Source organism: Pelophylax lessonae, assembly GCF_965119305.1.
Source record: "Pelophylax lessonae genome assembly, chromosome: 9".
In the NCBI taxonomy this organism is placed as follows: Eukaryota; Metazoa; Chordata; class Amphibia; order Anura; family Ranidae; genus Pelophylax; species Pelophylax lessonae.
In genome coordinates, this window is record NC_138776.1 from 255983226 (window position 1) to 256002962 (window position 19737).

The 19737-nt window shown below is 44.0% G+C and overlaps 1 protein-coding gene across 1 annotated transcript in view; it reads right to left on the reverse strand.

Annotated features, from left to right (window-relative positions):
• LOC309564392 (uncharacterized protein) overlaps positions 1-19737 on the reverse strand; it is a 135317-nt gene that overhangs the window by 50762 nt on the left and 64818 nt on the right. The window contains exons 8-14 of the mRNA XM_082269021.1: positions 17883-18016; positions 14185-14328; positions 11598-11751; positions 11384-11481; positions 11136-11274; positions 7142-8419; positions 1156-1289 (exon numbers count right to left, since the gene is read on the reverse strand). Of these exons, the coding sequence (XP_082125147.1) occupies positions 1156-1289; positions 7142-8419; positions 11136-11274; positions 11384-11481; positions 11598-11751; positions 14185-14328; positions 17883-18016 (2081 nt within the window). The remainder of the gene's footprint in view (positions 1-1155; positions 1290-7141; positions 8420-11135; positions 11275-11383; positions 11482-11597; positions 11752-14184; positions 14329-17882; positions 18017-19737) is intronic.

Sequence of the window (19737 nt, forward strand, 5' to 3'; positions counted from 1 at the left end):
CAAAAACTGACAGGCGGATCGGAGCGGTCCAGCTGTGTGAAAGGGGCCTTAAGAGGAGAAGGAGTACAGAGAAGAAGATACATTGTTTTAAATACAAGATACGTTATAGAACATATTGTATTTTTTTCTCCTTGCTAGAACACTAGAAATGCAGCTCATCCTTGCATTTTTAATGCCTCCCAAGCGCACATTTAAACCTAGCCTAAGGGCTCTTTCACACAGGCGGACCGTTCAGATCCGCCTGTCCGTTTTTTTGGCGGATCTGAACGGTCCCCCCATGCATCCCTATGGGGCATCGGATGTCAGCGGAGACATGCCCGCTGACATCCGATCTGTCAAATCTGGACAGATGGAAACCCTATTTTCCATCTGTCCAGTGGATCGGATGAGAACGGACCGACGGTCCGTTCCCATCCGATTCCCCCATAGAGATGTATGGGGACCTGACAGCTATCCACACACAGTGTGGAGAACAGCAGTCATCCTCCTGCTCAGCGGGGGATCCGCGGATCGATCCCCCGCTGAGATAAACGGAGTCCGTCCGACGGACGGATAGTGTGAAAGGGGCCTTAGGGTTAAGGTTAGGTCAGAATAAAGAAAACTAAAATGTGCACTATTGTTTCTGAACTTACTACAGATACAAACAAATAACATAAACCTACGTGGTATCACTGTGATCATCAGGAGCAGAATTTATTTTAGGTTGTTCTTTGGTGGTGGACTATGGTAATGGCAAGAAATATTCACCTAAACTTCAAAAGAAATATATAATTTTTTTTGTATCTTTTTTGGACAGATTTTACTTTCATATTAAAAAAAGAAAAAATCAGGAGATATCAACTTACATTTACTAACTAATAAAGGTGCAATTTGTCCTGAAAAAAATGTATAGTTCACCTGTATTCACTAAGTAATTGCGAAGATATTTCCAGTTTTACTAACACGGTTCAAAGTTGCAAAACTGATGTGTTTGGACCTTCATCCTTTAGGGGTAAAACATGTTACAAATAAACATAGTAAATAAAAAACACGTCCATTAGACCCTTCCCGGGGATTTAAAATAAAACTGGAGGAAAGTAATTTTTCGGTCAGTTGTGAATCAGAAAAAAAGAAATGAACCAAATGTATTTGTGGTGCTCCCAGAATCCTCCTCACCTCCCCGGTCAGCAGGTAGATGATCTCCAGGGTGAGCTGTAATATCCTCTCCGTCAGGTCAGTGCAGTTTGCCTCCATTGCTCCCAACTCTGTTCCATTCACTTCCTGCAACAATAGTGCCCATCCCCCCAATGCTCAGCTTCATGGGTAAAAGGCAGGCTCTTCTGTGATTGGTTCTTTTCAGCCATTTTGTTGTAGACCAGAAGATCTGGAGGAACACACTGTTCAGCATAAAATAATGCCCCAGCCTGAGGACATTTATTAGTACCCACCAAAAATTGTCTTGAGCTGAGAGCAGGATGAATTTCTAAGGCGTTCAACACGTTCATTTAGTTGTATGCCAAAATGTCTTCATATATGGGCTACAATAATATGGCTGCCCCCAGGAACTCATCCTCATTGCTTACATACAAGAATGAAGAGTAAGGGGTAGAGATGTGCATGATAAATTTGGATTCCTTTGTTTAGTAAATAATTTTGTTTCTTCTTATTCGTTATGTTAGAATGATTCGTTTTCGGAATTCATTTTGTATATTTGGAATTCGTTTCATACATTCGGATTCGTTTCGTACATTTTGATTGCTTTCGTATATTCAGAATTTTGTATATTTAGATTCATTTTGTATATTCAGAATTTCTTTCGTATGTTTCGTATATTCCTTCCGTATATTTGGAATTTGTTTTGTATATCTGGAATTCCTTTTGTATATTTGGAATTCGATTCATATATTCGGATTCATTTTGTAAATTCAGAATTCTTTTCGTATATTCTGATTCCTTTCATATATTCGGAATTTATTTTGTATATTCGGACTCCTTTCGTATATTCAGAATTTGTTGCTTATTTTCGGATTCGTTTTGCATATTCAGAATTTGTTTTGTATATTCATATTTCTTTTGTATATTCAGAATTTGTTTCGTATATTCGGATTCCTCTTGTATATTCGGAATTCATTTCGTATATTCATTTTGGCTATATTCATTTTATCGTGTTCATTCGTTATTTCGGGAGATTACTTCTGCACTCTGAGTCATCCCTGCTAGTCTAACAAAGAGAAATGGAATAAGCTCATTGGATATAGACTGGAGTTGCGTGCATCCGAATGGAATAAAATTAGATTTAGATTAATTTTTTATGCTATGATTCAGAGATTCTGATGGATCCACCTCCATCCAACCCAAACACAATAAGTAGGGACAGGGCAGCCATCAGAAACTTTTGGACTCCTTACACAGCTTTAGACCTGGGCCTGTCCACCAACATTCCCCAGGGCCCGCCCATTGGCCATCCCACTGAGTCCTTCAGTGCACCCACTTTTTTTTAACGCTTAACAACTTAAAATATCATCCCTCCAATGTCCTCCTCCTCTTCCTCCAGTCTCATCTCCTCTTCCTCAATCCTATCTCCTCCATCCCACGTCCTCCTCCTGCTTCAGGTCCATCTCCTGCATCCCACATCTTCCTCCTCCTTCAGTCCCATCTCCTTCATCCCATGTCCTCCTCCAGTCTCATCTCCCCTATCCTATGTCCTCCTCTTCCTCTAGTCCCATCTCCTCCATCCCATGTCCTCCTTTGAGAACCATCTCCTTCATCCCATGACCTCCTCCTTCTCTATTCCCATCTCTGCTATCCCATGTCCTCCTCCCCCTCCAGTCCCATTTCCTCCATCCTATGTCCTATTTAAGGATGTTGCAGCCAAGGTGGCAGGTGATAAGAACAGGAAGGGATGCAAGGCTGCGTAGTGTTTAGAACATGGGGGGGGGGGGGTGTAGTAGTGCTGGAAGGCTCTCATGGTGATATGTGGTAAAAGCAAAGGAGGAGGGCTTGGGCGGTGGTAGGTGTTGATAGCAAGGGAGGGACAAAGAGTAGGTGGTGCAGTGGTGGTAGGTGAGAAAGGGGACAAGGGTGAGTGGCAGGGTGGTAGAGTCTGTTGTAGGTTGGGAGAAGGACTGAGTGTACATGGGAGCTGGGAAGAGTCTGCATGAAGCTTGGAAGAAGAGATGCATATGCAAGGGAGCTGGGTTGAGTCTGCAGGAGGCTCTGGGGAGGGGGTAACTGGACAGAGGGGCAAAACTGAGTCAGTAGGGTAGGGAGAATATGCAGGAGAGCTGGGCTGAATCTGCAGGAGCTTCAGAAAAGTTAGAGAGTGTGCAGGTGAGCTGGCGAAGTGTGCAGGGTGGTTGGGAAAGGAAATGAGCGTGCAATGGAGTTAAGCAGGGTCTGCAGAAGTGTCAGGGAAAGGGGCTGAGTCTGCAGAGTCTGAAAGGGAGTTGGGCTAAGACTGAAGAAGGGTTAGAAAAGGAAATGAGTGGGCAGGGGAGCCAGGGAGAGTCTGTTGTAGGTCAGAAGAGGGGGTGAGTGTGCAGGGGAGCAGAAGTGTCAGGGAAAGGGTGAGTGTGCAAGGTAGCTGGGCTGAGTCTGCAGAGTGTGAAAGGGAGTTGGGCTAGGTCTGTAGGAAGGTCAGGAGAGGAGGTGAATGTGCATGGGTGCCAAGTTGAGTCTAGGAGTGTTGAGAGAGGGTATGGGAGTTCAGGGGTGCCAGGATGAGTCTACAGGAGGGTTGAAAGAGGGTATGAGAGTTCAGGGGTGCCTAGATGAGTGTATAGGAGGGTTGAGAGAGGGTATGAGAGTTCAGGGGATCCAGGATGAGTCTACGGAAGGGTTGAGAGAGGGTATGAGAGTTCAGGGGAGCCAGGATGAGTCTGCAGGAGGGTTAAGAGAGAGGGTATGAGAGTTCAGGGGATCCAGGATGAGTCTGCAGGAGGGTTAAGAGAGGGTATGAGAGTTCAGGGGAGCCAGGATGATTCTACAGGGGGGTAACAGGTGCTGTCTCTAATCAGAAAAGTAAAACGGCTTGGGAAAAAGGTTACTCTACACACTAAGGGGATTGACCAACCAACGCAGTGAGCAGATTCCTTTAATGCTCCAATACCAGTCAGCCAGTGTCTGACAAACTAAGGTTACTGCCAGGTTACACAGCAGGGCTGCCAGAAGAGTCGAGTACCTAAAGGTTACATTCCAGGCTAACCATATATCCTGTACAGTGAGGTCCGGGTATGGCATTTCAAGTCAGGCTTAGGAAAGGTTGCTCCAGGTAACTGCATAGAGAGAACAGCGAAGTAACAACAGGTACAAGAAAAAAGGCACAACAACCTAGCAAAAAAGACTGGACTTTTCTGTTCAGAGCAACAATGTCTATTCTTCTATGACCATGCAAAAGAGACAGCAGAAGGCAGATAGATGACAAACCCTGCCAGTGCTGAAGGATCTTTAACATTTGTGAATGAACAGTCAGCACTGTGGGGCTGTGTGATCTATCTGCCGGTGTCATGAATGTTTACTAGCTGCCTAAATAGATCACACAGCTCCGCAGTACTAAATGCTCTTTTCCTTTGTGAATGAATAGTCAGTGCTGTTGAGGTTGTGTGATCTAATTAGGCTGCTAGTAAGCATTCATAGCACTGGCTGGTAGGGATTGACGCATATCCTTTTTTCAGGGCCGGTGCCGATTTTCTGGCCACCCTTAAGGATCGATAACCAATATTAGGTGCCCATATTCTGCACATTTGAAGTTTTTATTTTTACACTGTCCTTTTATTGCTGTCACAAGGAATGTAAACATCCCTTGTGACAGTAATAGGCACTAACAGGTACTCTTAATGGAAGGATAAGGGGTCTAAGAGACCCCAAACCCCTGCTCTGCACTTAAAAGCATTCAAAACGCCAAGTTTGGCTGTTTTGAATGCTGCCATTTTCCTTTAAATCTGCCGCCTTTAGGGCTCCAGTACCTGGAAATGATGTCATGACATTGCTTCCGGGTTTTTACATCAGATACCCGATCAGAGCCAAATGTGGCTTTGTTCGGGCCTTTGGCCAGCCGGTGGACATGGCAGCCGCTCGCTCAGGTCTTCCGGTGGGATGGGAGAACTGGGCGAAGGGCGGAAGGTGGCAGGAGGGGGGTGGGGACGTCGCCTCCCGCTCCTTGTAATGACAGTTGAGCGGCTGCTCAGCTGCATCAGTTGCCATTACAAGAAAGCTGACCATCGGCTCTAAACAACGGTATGGGGGTGATGTATGTAGCTGCAGGCATCACTCCAGTACAACCACTTGAAGCAATATCGGTCATATCGGCAAGTTTGTAGCCAATACCGATATTTCAAAAAAGTGAATATCGGCCTCCGATATTCAGGTCCCACCGATAATTGGTCAATCCCTACTGGCAGGTAGATCACGCAGCTCCGCCGCACTGAATAAACTCCACTTCTGTAAATGAACAGTGAGGACACTCGAGATTGTGTGATTTATCAGCGGCAGATAGATCACACAGCCCCCACAGCAGTGAGTGGTCTTTATTTTTGTGAATGAACAGTGAGTGTATTTGGGGCTGTGTGATTTATCAGCCGTAGGTAGATCACAAAGCCCTGCAGCACTGAATGATCTTTACTCCTGTGAATGAACAGTTGGTGATGTCTGAGCTGTGTGATTTATCAGTCGCAGAAGGATCACACAACCCTGATAGCACTTACTGTTCTTTCACAAAAGTAAAAGATCATTCATCGCTGGTGGGGCTGTGTTATTTATCTGCTTGTAAACATACACAGCACCAGCAGATAAATCTCTCCCGACAGCTTTGTGCTGTGAAGGATCGGTAAGCTCTGGCAGGGTGAGCTGACAAAAATCCCATTTTAACAGAGAGAAATGAAAGTGGCGCCCACCATTTGGGCTCAAGCCTGGGGTGGAGCTACAGCCAGCATAGATGTTAATAGACATGTGCGGTTCGTGTCGTTGCGAATTAATATTCGGACAGATTTTTCATTATTCTGATATGTCCGAATACCCAAATTACAGTATAAACTTAGTCTACCGAACGCTTTGAACAACGAAACAAAATTTGTCAGAATTTTGGAAATTCTAATTGAATTTTACATCATATTCCAGTCTTAATCGAACTGTAAACATATTTCTGAAATCAAAGACCCGGTGTGTGTTATTGGAGTACCATTTCAAAATAATGCTGTTTTTGTTAAGCTAAAGGTGATTTAAAGAGTTGTAATCATTTGATGAAGATTTTTCTTTTGTTTGTTTACTTTGCCACATTCAAATTGAAAAAAGAAAAAAAAGTTTTCTGTTTGACCGATTCAAAATTTAAAGATTCGAACGCTTCTAATGGAAAAAAAAACAAAAAAAACCCAGTAAATTTAAAAAAGAAATAAAAGAATTCCGAATACGAATTCAGAATATAAATCCTGAATACAAACTGAACGAATCAACCAAATTTAACTAAACAAAATAACTTGACTAACTAATCCAAACGAAACAAAACAAATTTTTTCCTCATGCAAATGTCTATACAACAGAACCATGGTTCAAAACGGGACCAAGTGCCTTTAAAACACTTGGACCCCTGGGGGATTCAATTCATATTTTTATGTTGTGTTGCTAGTTCTTCTTTAAGCAAAAGTAAAAAATGAAAATGCACAGTAAGGGCTCTTTCACATGGCCGCTCCGATTTTTTATTCCGCTGCGGCACTTTTTTTTCACGGACACGGATGACACGCTCCGTATATCCGCATATCATCCCATCCGTTTGCGGATGATATACGGACATGATGCATGTCTATGGGGATTGCGGATGTCAGCGGATGACACCGCTGACATCCGATTTTGCTTCCTTTCCGTTTTTTAAAACGGAAGAAAAATAGGGTTCTGTTCCGTTCCAAAAAACGGAACAGAACTGAAAGGACGAAAATCGGATTTCAGCGGATGGTCATCCACTGACATCCGCAATCCCATTGACATGCATATGGGATGAAATACGGACATACGGAGCGCCCGTGTGAAAGAGCCCTAAAATATAAATTAAAAAATGTACTTTATATAAATTAAAAAAAACAGAGATCACAACAATAAAACTAAAATGTTTAATATGGGTTAAATTGTTCTATGGTATATGAAATTCCACCATTTTTTCCCAGGCCTCAGGTGGTGTGTGTTCTCTGGTGGATAAGTAGTGTCACTTTCTGTGCAAAACATTTTCCACATTCCGAACAGGAAAATGGCTTCACCCCAGTGTGAATTCTGATGTGCTTATCACAGTTCCCTTTACTGGAGAAGCTTTTCCCACACTCCGTACAAGAATAGGGCTTCTCGCAGGTGTTGTGCGTTCTCTGGTGGATGATTAGTGTCACTTTCTGTGCAAAACATTTGTCGCACTCCGGACAGGAAAATGGCTTCTCCCCAGTGTGAATTCTGATGTGCTTATCACAGTTCCCTTTATTAGAGAAGCACTTTCCACACTCGGAACAGGAAAATGGCTTCTCACCAGTGTGAACCCTCTGGTGTGTTTTGAGTATCGATTTTAAAGAGAAAGACTTTCCGCACTCAGAACACAAGAAGGGCTTCTCCCCTGTGTGGATTCTCTGGTGTTGAATGAGTTTTGATTTGTTGGTGAAGGGCCTCTTACACTCTGAACAAAAGAATTGTTTTTCACTTGTGTGGATTCTCTGGTGCTGAATAAGTTCTGATTTCTTTATGAAGAACTTCTCACACTCGGAACACGAGAAGGGTTTTTCACTGGTGTGTATTCTCTGGTGTACAACAAGATTTGACTTCTTCCTGAAGGATTTCTCACACTCGGGACATGAAAAGGGTTTTTCACTGGTGTGAATTCTCTGATGTTCAACAAGGTTTGATTTCTTTTTGAAGGCCTTTTCACACTCGGAACAGGAAAAGGGTTTTTCGCTGGTATGAATTCTCTGGTGTTCAATGAGATGGGATTTCTTTATGAAGGACTTTTCACACTCGGAACATGAAAAAGGTTTTTCACTGGTGTGGATTCGTGTGTGTTCAGTGAGATGTGATTTCTTTATGAAGGACTTCCCACACTCAGAACACGCAAAGGGTTTTTTACTGTTGTGGATTATCTGGGGTACAACCGGGTCAGGCTTTATTGTGAATGATTTTTCACAATCTTGAAAAGGATTTAAATTATTGACAGAAGATTCTTTAGGATTAGAAGGATCTGGTGATTCCTTTTTACTGTAAAGGCTTGATTGGACATTTGGAATAATAGTATGTGATATATATTTGGGTTTCTCAGAATTAAACTGGTCTATTGATTCAACCATATGCGTTAATTTCTGATGTACATTTTGGGTAACAGTGCCAACTCCTGGAGAATATTGTACCATGCCATTATCTTCTTTATTATAATTTGCATATAAATGAGGATGTCCCGCTGAAGTATTGCAGTCATTCTGTCCTCCTGTTGGAAATATTTTTTATTACTATTAATAACAACATGTTTTTTTACAAATGTTTTGCAGTTAGGAATCATGCTTATTGGTCTAGCAACCAACTGTTCCACAGATTTCTGGCACAGAATTAGGTAAAGTAACGACAATAGCACAAGGATAGAAACGATTTACAGTGCAACCAAAGCAACTAAAGCACACTAGGTGGAGGTATACATATCTGTGTAAATTATATGGCTAAGAATAGAGATGGACCTTTCATATGGTGTACAGTATCTCCTTCTAATTTGTTAGGAACATGACATTATATTGAGGAATGGAGATGGACCTTTCATATGGTGTACAGTATCTCCTTCTAATTTGTTAGGAACATGACATTATATTGAGGAATGGAGATGGACCTTTCTTATAGTGTACAGTATCTCCTCCTCATTTGTTGGGAACATGACGTTATATTGAGGAATGGAGATGGACCTTTCATATGGTGTGCAGTATCTCCTCCTAATTTGTTGGGAACTTGATGTTATATTGAGGAATGGAGATGGACCTTTCATATGGTGTACAGTATCTCCTCCTAATTTGTTGGGAACATGATGTTATATTGAGGAATGCAGATGGACCTTTCATATGGTGTACAGTATCTCCTCCTCATTTGTTGGGAACATGACGTTATATTGAGGAATGGAGATGGACCTTTCATATGGTGTGCAGTATCTCCTCCTAATTTGTTGGGAACATGACATTATATTGAGGAATGGAGATTGACCTTTCATATGGTGTACAGGATCTCTACTCCATGTTGAAGCTTGCTCACGTTGGGAATGGGAACAAAGTGGGGATTTTATTAAAGAAGAAGAGGTCCAGGCAAAACCTAACACTAAACCTGTTCTGTGCCACATTCTAAACCTAATCTATCTAACCCTGTAAAGCAAAAATCACTGTACTTACCTATTCTGCAGCCGATTCGGTCCTGGCCCATGCTGAGCTGTCAGCGGCGGCTTCAACGTGAAGGTGGGTGCAGGAGAGGCATTCGTCAATGAAAACCCCATAGTAAGTCTATGGGTGATGTCACTTCTCCTTTATTTCACAGCCATTGTCGGTCCTCTCCTGCACACAGCTTCTGTCGCTGGAGTCCGGACTAGATCGGGTGCAGAAAAGGTAAGCTCAGCAATTTTTGCTTTACAGGCTTAGATAGATTAGGTTTAGAATGTGGCACAGAGCAGGTTTAGCGTTCGTTAGCTTTTGCCTGGACTTAAGGCCCGTACACACGTACCGATCGTCGGCATACAAACGTCGGTGGACGAAGGATCTGCCGATTGTACGCGTGTTAGTATGGTGCCTCCGACAGATGTCTGCGCACAATCCGCGGACAAAAGTCTTTCTTGCAAACATGAAAATTTTTGTATGCCGACACCAGAACGGACGATTGTTCGCCTGTCAGTACACAATTCGGCCGACAGACCGCAGATTTGCAAGACTGGGCATGCTCAGAAAATAGAAAACACAGGGAAAGTTAACCATTACATGACATCACTTCTGCAGTTGGCAGACAAAATTCTTGTGCTGTCCTTGTGCTGTCTTTGCACTTTTCAGCAGACACCGACATCCCGGGGAGAAAAGAGGAACATTTGTATGCCGACCATCGGTACGTGTGTACGGGGCTTTACCCTTTAAGTGGAGTTATAAAACCATTAATTGCATAATGAAAATTGGTAAAGACAAAAAGGAGTCTTCAACCTTTAAATATTATTTGAAACGTTCTGTACATAACATAAATTACGTAACTGGGATAGTGAGTGCTAGCAAGGTTGAAGGCTTTGCTCAGTGCACTGGGTGTCACGTGTATACAATATCAGAAGATGGACACCACTGTGACAGATGTAAGCAGGTTGCCCTTCATGAACCTCCTATTAGAGATCTGGAGGAGTGAGTTGCAACACTGAGGAGAATAGACAGCCTTGAAGGGAGTCTTCTACTCATCAATTGGATGGTTAATGCGGTTGAGGCGGAGGGTGGAGGAGTAAGTCGGGATGATCTGGTAAGAAGCTGGGTTATTGAAATTGGAGTGACTGGTAGGAGCTACACTTAAGAAAAGCTAGTCCTGAGTTTGAACACCCAAACAAATTTGCCAAGTTGGGTGAAGATTTGTGGGTGGCAAACCCAGAGGTGGCAGCGCTAGACAGCTGGGAGAGCAGCCCATCTAGTAGAGGTGGTGAGTGTAATGCAGGAAGACCTATACAGTTGGTAATAATAAGGGATTATATTATCAGGACTCAGGAGGACTCATGGAATAGTTTGCTGCCAGTGTTGCCTCGACCAAATGGTTTGCTGTCATTCCAGGTGCCAAAGTTCAGCACGTGGTAGATTATGTATACAGTTTCTGGGAGGGTCTGGGCATGACCAAGCTGTCTTGGTTCATGTTAGGAGCAATGGCAGAATGCATGTAAGATCCTTAGGTATCACTTTAAAAAACTATACTGAAAATCCAAGGTTATATTCTTTAGAATACTGCCCGTACGATGTGCATAGCAAGTCGATATGGAATATCCTTCCTCGGGAACTAGTTCTGGCCAGCTCACTGGATTGTTTTGAAAAAGAGTTTGCTGAATTCTCATAATTTTTGTTCAATCTGCATACCTAAACTTGATAAAAATAAACTCGAAAATGTGAAAGAATGAATGTAAATGAAAAATGTGAAGTGCTAAAATGTACACATATAATAGTTACCTGTGCTGACATCTAGAGAAGATTCCTCCTTAGTAATTGTCACCATCATTTCAACTTCATTCATAGACAGCTGATTTCCCCTCACATACATCTCTTCTTCCTCTTTAACCTCAGTTTTGATATCAAAAATTTCTTCCCCCTAAATTCACAGTATGATGGTGAGCACTATTATCAGGACACTACATAGAATAATTTATTCTAATACAGTTGAAAGCCAAGTTTCAGTTGGACATCTTCAAGCCGTCTACCTGATGATGGTGAGGGATGGTGAGATCTTCACATGTGGAATCCCGGGAATACAGAGGATGGGGACATCTCTCTGGTGGGTTCCCATTACTGGATCCATCTGTAGGAAACACACACACTGACTGAATACATTGTTTCTATGTGTTTATCAGATGATGGGGGATCTAGGTGGATCCTCCGTACTGCTCTCTCCTTTACAATAAAGTCTCCTCTTACCCGGTGATGTGAGGGGCGGCTGATTCTCCATCATGATGTCCTTGTAGAGATCCTTTTGACCTTCTAAACACTCCCGCTCCTTCATCACACCATCCTCCATCTCTTCTTTTATCTCTTCTTTGATGCTAATGTTAATATTACTCCAGTTTCCACCCTGAATATAAATATAAAACAAAGTAGTAAAAATGCCTCTGCTCTTACATGGATACATCCTGACTTCCAATAGGAAACTGACACACGCATGACATATGGGGGGGGGGATTTACTAAAACTTGAGTATGCAAAATTTGGTACAGCTCTGCATAGAAAGTGATCAGCTTCCAGGTTTTATTGCCAAAGCTTAACTGAACAAATCTGAAGCTAAAAGCTGATTGGCTACCATGCACAACTGGTGCGCTAAACTTCTCCACCAGTGTTCAGCTTGCTGCATCTCACAGGATCCGATCCCAGCAGGAGACAGAGCAACACCTTGTCCGTGGAGCTTAAGATCGATAGTCAGCCAATAAGCTATACCCTGGATTGTGGAGAGTTTATTCCCAACGCCTAGTTCATCTTGCATCTGGTAAGAGGCTCCCGAGTGTGCTCACACGCGGGGTGAAGGTGTATGGGAATATATGCTAATTTGGTTGAAGTGTAATACTCACGCTATTTATATATTTACATCTGGTAAGAAGATTGGCCTGCTGGTGGTGGGGATCGTCTCACGCGGATGTCACATTGTTTGAATTTAGTTTTTCAGCACTATATATTATCACAGAAGTTTCACGAGGAACATCAATATCTTTCACGTTGTTGTTTATATTTTGATGGACAATTTATTTGGACTTTTTTAACACATATGATTTATTCGTTCACTGCATTTGCACTTTGTTATATTGTGTTATAGGATTATATTCCTTTAAGTACATTGATTCAGGACACATCTTAAGTTTAGCACACCAATCAATTTTTTTCATATTTACACTAAGGCACAGTTTCTTGGTAGCAGCTTTTCTTTATTTTTATCAGCGCACCCTTTATTTTTAATACCATGCACAACATTCTGAGTGATCCAGGTTTAGTAAATCCCCCCCCCCCCCAATAGTGATGAGCTAAACTAACACCAACCCCCCCCCCCCCTCCCCCTCGAATCATACCAGACAACACAACCTCCCTGGCAGTCACTTGTCCCCATGTTGATATGAACAAGGGCCTCTTCCCTATAACTCTGGCCTGCTGGTTGTAAGGTTATGGGGGGTTTGTGGGCAGGTTAGGGGGCTGATCGGAATCTGGAAACCACCTTTAAAAATTAAGGCACCCCGTAGATACAGCCCCCCCCCCCATATGAATGAGTAAGAAATACACAGTACTCTTACTTTACATAACATGGCTGGGGATGCCATTAGCCTGCCTCTAAGGTGGCCCATCTGTACCATGTTAACAACCTACTACAGTAAAATGGCTGATATATGACAGTTCCCAGCTGCTTTGTTCAGTCCCCCCCCCCCTTCCTTCTTGAATTATTATTAATATACAGGATTTATATAGCGCCAACAGTTTATGCAGCACTTTACAAAAAAAAGGGGGACAGCACAATTTACAATACAGTTCAATACAAAGGGAATAGGGGGGCCCTGCTCATGGAGCTTACAATCTAAAGGAATCATACCAGACAACATGCCCTCAGCATGGGGAGGTACCTTGTCAGGGTAACCCCCAGGCAGTCCATTGTTCCCAATGGTAAAAAGAACAAAGACCTCTTTCCTAAAACCCTGGCCGGGTGGTTGTCGGGTTATGGGGTCTGTAGGGCCAGGTGCTGATCAGACTCTGGAAGCCACCTTTATAAATGAAGGTGCCCCCAGATAAAGGCTTCCTATATGAATGAGTAAGAGATACATAGTACTCCTACTTATTCAAAAACAGTAGATACACAGTTTGTGATCTGGAAGTACACACATCGGCTCATGCTTAGAAAGCGGTGTAGTATAGCTAACAGAATGGACATATTTTGGTGCCAGGTGCAGTGTACAGCCCTGCTGCTAGCAGCCTGTCAAAATCAATGACAGGCTGAAATTTTCTGCAGCTGTATGCAGATATACAGGTACACACCTTTGAGTGGTGCTTGCATATGGAGTGTATGTGCTGCAGACTCATATGTCCCTATATGCAGCTACTGCTCATTTTTGCATATATCTGCTTAAAGTTGCTGTGAATTTCTGCCTGTCATTGATTTTGGCAGACTGCTGGCAACAGGTTGTATGCTGTACCTTTAGGCAGGGGCAGTCTGCTGTCTCCACTGCAGGTGGCGCTCAACCACAGCGGCAATGCAGAGGGAGAGGAAGTCATGAATAACAGGGTTCCTCTATGGTTTTCTAGGTCACTGGGACAGCGATCTGTTTGGATGCTATGACTCTGGTGGCCATCTCAGATGTGGCAGAGTCTATTTAAGACCCTGGCCCCTGGGTTTGGCAAGCACAATGCGAGTGGGTAGAGTAGATCCGCGAGTGGGTAGATATCCCATCTGTTGGGGACAGAAATGCATCCCTTTTGTACACTCTATGCCTTTTTCCAACCATGTGCATGAGCCCTAATTTCCGGCACCGCTCACCTCTGCCATCAGGAGGCCAATGATCTTCTTGGTGACTTCTAATATCTTCTGCTCATTGTTTCTTTCGGGAACCAGTAAGGAATGTAGAGGAACCATAATGGATTTCTGTCCATCTCCCGTTGGCTTCTTCACAACTATGTTATCCTGTGGGGAGAGATTAGCAATCACTATATACAAATGTTGCTGCCAAAACCTCTCTTGTGTTTTTGCACATGTTTAAAAAAATAATTTTAGGCTTGAATATTAATTGAACCCCTTCGTGACCGCGCTATAGCCGAATAACAGCTACAGCACGGCCACACTTTGCCAGGAGGCTGTCTTATGACAGCCTCCTGTGCTCATGCTGCCTGTGCGCCCCCTGCGGAGCGCTTTGGCAGTGATCTGTAATCGCTGCGTGCTTCCGAAGCAGCTTATCACAGATCGGGCTAAAGAGCCAATCATGGTGGCTCTTTACCATGTGGTCAACGGTCATTGGCAATCCTCCCCTCACTCTGACAGGGCGTGAGGAGAAGAGAGCCGAAAACCGGCAAATCCACACAGGGGACATCTGCACTGACAATCAGGACACTGATCCTCCAATCTGTGCCTACCAGTGCTGCCTGTCAGTGCCAATCAGTAACACATATCAGTGTCACCCACCAGTGCTGCCAATCTGTGCCCACTAGTAATGCCTCTCGGTGCCAATCAGTAACACATATCAGTGTCACCCACCAGTGCTGCCAATCTGTGCCCACTAGTAATGCCTCTCGGTGCCAATCAGTAACACATATCAGTGTCACCCACCAGTGCTGCCAATCTGTGCCCACTAGTAATGCCTCTCGGTGCCAATCAGTAACACATATCAGTGTCACCCAACAGTGCAGCCTCATTAGTGCCCATTATTGCTGCCTTATCGGTGCCCATCATTGCACACTATCAGCGCCACCTCATCAGGGAAGGAGAAAAATTACTTGTTTGTAAAATTTTATAATAGAAACTAAGCAAAACTTTTTTTTTTCCAAAATTTTCTGTCTTTTTATTTGTTTGTTTAGTTAAAAAAAAAAAAAAAACCCCAGTGGTGATTAACCACTTCTGGACCGGAAAGGTTTTGCCCCCTAATGACCAGGCTATTTTTTGCGATTCGGCACTGCGTTATTTTAACCGACAACTGCGTGGTCATGCGATGGTGTACCCTAAAAGAAATGAATGTCCTTTTTTTCCCAAAAATAGAGCTTTCGTTTGGTGATATTTGATCATCTGTGCGATTTTTATTTTTTGCGCTATAAACAAAAAAATCGACAATTCTGAAAAAAAAAAAAAACCTATATTTTTCACTTTCTGCTATATAACATTCCCAATAAGAAAAATTAAAAAATCTAATTTTTTTTCATCATTTTAGGCCAATTTGTATTCTGCTACATGTTTGCGCAAAAGTTATCGCGTCTACAAACTAGGGGAAAGATTTGTCATTTTTATTTATTTTTTTACTAGTAATGGCGGTGATCTGCGATTTTTAGCGGGACTGCGACATTGCGGCAGACAGATCGGACACCTGACTTTTTGGCCACTTTTTGGGGGGGGACCAGTGACATTACTACAGTAATCAGTGCTAAAAATATGCACTGTCACTGTACTAATGACACTGGCAGGGAAGGGGTTAACCCAGGGACGATCAAAGTGTTAAATGTGAGCCTAGGGGGTGCTAACTGTGGGTTAAGTGCTTGGGCTTTTGATGGTTTATTTTCTTAAACTTTATTTTTCATCACATAGTTTAGGGGTGGCCTATACATTTTTTGGCAAGGGGCTGCATGAGAAACCGGGACGGTTGTAGAGGGCCCAACTTAAAGTAGAACTATAGGCAAAACTTTTTTTTCCACTTTGGATAGAGTAAGGGAGGGTTATAACCCGTCAGATTTTGTTTCTCCATCTGTGTCCCATTGCAGAGATTTCCCTTCACTTCCTGTCCCGTAGCCAAACAGGAAATGATAGGAAATTCCTGAAAATTAAGGGAATTCCAACCCCCCAGCTGAGCTGTATTTTTACTGCCCCAATCCCCCCCAACCGCTCATCTTTAGCTGCAGAGTGTATACACATGCAGTGAATGCAATGCTTTGCTTCATAGCCATGGCAGAAGTTTTCGGTCACTTTCGGCGATTGCAGCGCGCCTTACCCCCTGTCAAATGCTCTCTGAAGAGCGAGCTGAACATGGAGCCCTACTTGATTTTTCTTTTGTGATAGGTTTTCTTGAGGCATCATGGGTCTAAAAACCCGATGGCTAAGCTGCCCTCCAGTGAAGCTAATGGAGTTTTGATCACGCTCCATTCGTTTCAGCGGCACACGGAATGTGATATTTCCAGGTTCCCCCCATCAGCATTACCCGCCATTTCGGTCCCAGGTCAGCCAATGGAAGCGCAGAGCCCAGGAAACATGGGGTGGGCATGCAGGGGTGGGATGTGATGTTTCCAGGTTCTTAGTAGGAAGGAAAGACCCCCCCTCCCCTCAGCATTACCCACCATGTCGGTCCCAGGTCAGCCAATGGGAGCGCGGAGCCCAGGAAACATGGGGTGGACATGCAGGGGTGGGGTGTGATGTATCCTGGTTCTTAGTAGGAAGGAACCCCCCCCAGCATTACCCGCCATGTCGGTCCCAGGTCCACCAATGGGAGCGCAGAGCCCAGGAAACATGGGGTGGGGTGTAATGTTTCCAGGTTTTTAGTAGGAAGGAAAGACCCTCCACTCAGCATTACCCACCATGTCGGTCCCAAGTCCGCCAATGGGAGCGCGGAGCCGAGGAAACATGGGGTGGGCATGCAGGAGTGGGATGTGATGTTTCCAGGTTCTTAGTAGGAAGTAAAGACAACCTCCCCTCAGTATTGCCCGCAGTGGTCCCAGGTCCACCAATGAGAGCGTGGAGCTCAGGAAACATGGGGTGGAATGTTTCCAGGTTCTTAGTAGGAAGGAAAGCCTCCCCCCCCCCCCCGACTCAGCATCACCCACCCTGTCGGTCCCAGGTCCGCTAATGGGAGCGCGGAGCCCCGGAAAAATAGGGTAGGCATGCAGGGGTGGGATGCGATGTTTCCAGGTTCTTAGTGGGAAGAAATTACCCCCCCCCCCCCTCAGTATTACCCGCCATGGTCCGAGGTCCACCAATGAGAGCGTGGAGCCCAGGAAACATGGGATAGGCATGCAGGGGTGGGGAGCCACCAAATCACTTGACAGCCGAAAATCAGATGTACACACAAAAAAACTGCCCGCTGCTGCCGACATATAGCAAAGATCAGTAGCAGCGAAAGGGTTCAGGAAAGAACATTGGTCGAAGAACATGTCTACCCATGATTATATAGCAAAACAAAATTTGTAATTAACCAGTTGTCAGTAACATAAATTCTGTAAAACTTTGTCAAGTAACTTGCTGTTGTTTAAAAAAAAAAAAAAATAATATATATATATATATATATATAAATATATATATATATATATATATACATACATATATATACATACATATATATATTATCCAAATGTGAGTACAAAAAAGTTGCCTAAAAAAAGTTAAATGTTGCAAAAAATGTATAAACAAAAAGTACGTCCATCCAAGTCCAAACACTTCCTGGTTTATTTGCTGCTGGAATAAAACTGTTGGAAAGTTACTTTTTCAATCACATATCAATCAATAAAATAAACCAAACGTGTTGGTGGTGCTCCCAGAATCCTCCTCACCTCCCCGGTCAGCAGGTAGATGATCTCCAGGGTGAGCTGTAATATCCTCTCCGTCAGATCAGTGCAGTTTGCCTCCATTGCTCGCAACTCTGTTCTATTCACTTCCTGCAACAATAGTGCCCATCCCCCCAATGCTCAGCATGATGGGTAAAAGGCAGGTTTCTTTGGCCATTGGCTCTTGTCAGCCATTTTGTTGTAGTCCAGCAGACTTTAACTCTTTCGCTGCCAGGCCCTGCTCTACACTTTTAACCTTAAGTGGTCTAACCATTTTTTTCGAGATTCACTAATTTTTAATTACAGCTTTCGGAGATTTAAAAGTCACCCTTTTTCCTAAACCACACATTTTTTGAAAGCATAGGACCCGTAGAATAAAAAGATGGTGCTACTGATCTTGCAGCAGAAAAAAGATCAAGTCTGCCTATTTCCGTTTTATATATATATATATATATATATATATATATATTTTTTTTTATGTTTGAATCCTCTTACTGTAGACCGACTCACTACCACTGCTGGAAGTCTATTCCATGCATCAACTACTCTTTCAATAAAATACTTTCTAACTATCCGCCTGATAGCTTTAGACCCCGTTCGCACTGGGGCGGCGCTACTTCCCGGGGCGACCTGTGAAGTCATTGAAGTCTATGCAGGTCGCTCCTGGTCGCCCCAAAGAAGCTCCGGACCCTTTTTCTAAGTCGGAGCGACTTGTGTCGCTCCTACTAGAACGGGTCCACAGCTTCTCTATGGAAGGCGACCTAGGGTGACCTGTCAGGCGACCTACGGCGACCTGTCAGGCGACCAGGTCGCCTGACAGGTCGCCCCAGTGTGAACGGGCTCTTAGGGTGTTGTAAACTTTCTGTTTTTTTTTTTTTTAAATAAAAATAACAAACATGTCTATACTTACCTGCTCTGTGCAATGGTTTTTCACAGGGCAGCCCCAATCCTCTTCTTCTGGGCAGCCCCGCCGGCGCTCCAAGCCCCTCCTCTTCAAAAGGTGCCCCAATGGAAAGTCCCTTTCCCAGGGGGGAATTCGCCCGGGCTCGCTCCCGAGTCCCGGTGTGGAGTTGCTGCGCTTGTGCACACTGCTGGATCAGATCGGGCTCAGGTAAGAAAAAGAATGCATTAAGGTGAAAAACCTTAAGGCTTTAGAACCACCTTAAGGTCATGTCCCTGTGTTCTTGATTTCAGCCTCATATTACCCGCTTGCCAATCGTACATGGGCGATGTATGATGGAAAAAGAGGCTTCCCTGCGCTGGATAACGTACCTAGTACGTGATCTGCCTACCCAGGCAGGGGGCACATGTGATGACCTTGCTGTGTTTTGATTCGTCACAGCACAAGCCGATCTGCGGGTTTTAAATAATATTTGGCTGATGGCATCCACTGATCTTCAAAAAGTCCTGTGCGTCTCCTGGTCCGTTTCAGGTCCGAATTCAGTCAAAAATTTGGACCTGAAACCACACACGGGGACGCACTGAACCCCGTGCTGCGAGCTCCTCCCAATTCAGTGTGAACCCAATCAAAAACTGGGCTCAGTCCCTCGGCATTGATGAGAAACACCTTCAGGAGCTATGATGAAGACAAGGTGGTACCCTAGATCTTGTTATTCTAAGGACTCTCACCATCGCTGTACGTGCCGGATTTGCCCACCGATGCCAATGGTGATCCTGCTTAGCCAAGACGTCTGGTGCACTCCAAACATTTTCAACATACCTACATCCCCTGGGACCCCTATGCTCCTTCATGTTCCTTGTACATCCTTTCACCCCTTTGTTCTAGTGAGTTTTAGCACCCCTATCCTCCTAGGGACCCCTGCATTCTTGTCTCCCTAGGAGTCCAGCATCCCAGTGCTTC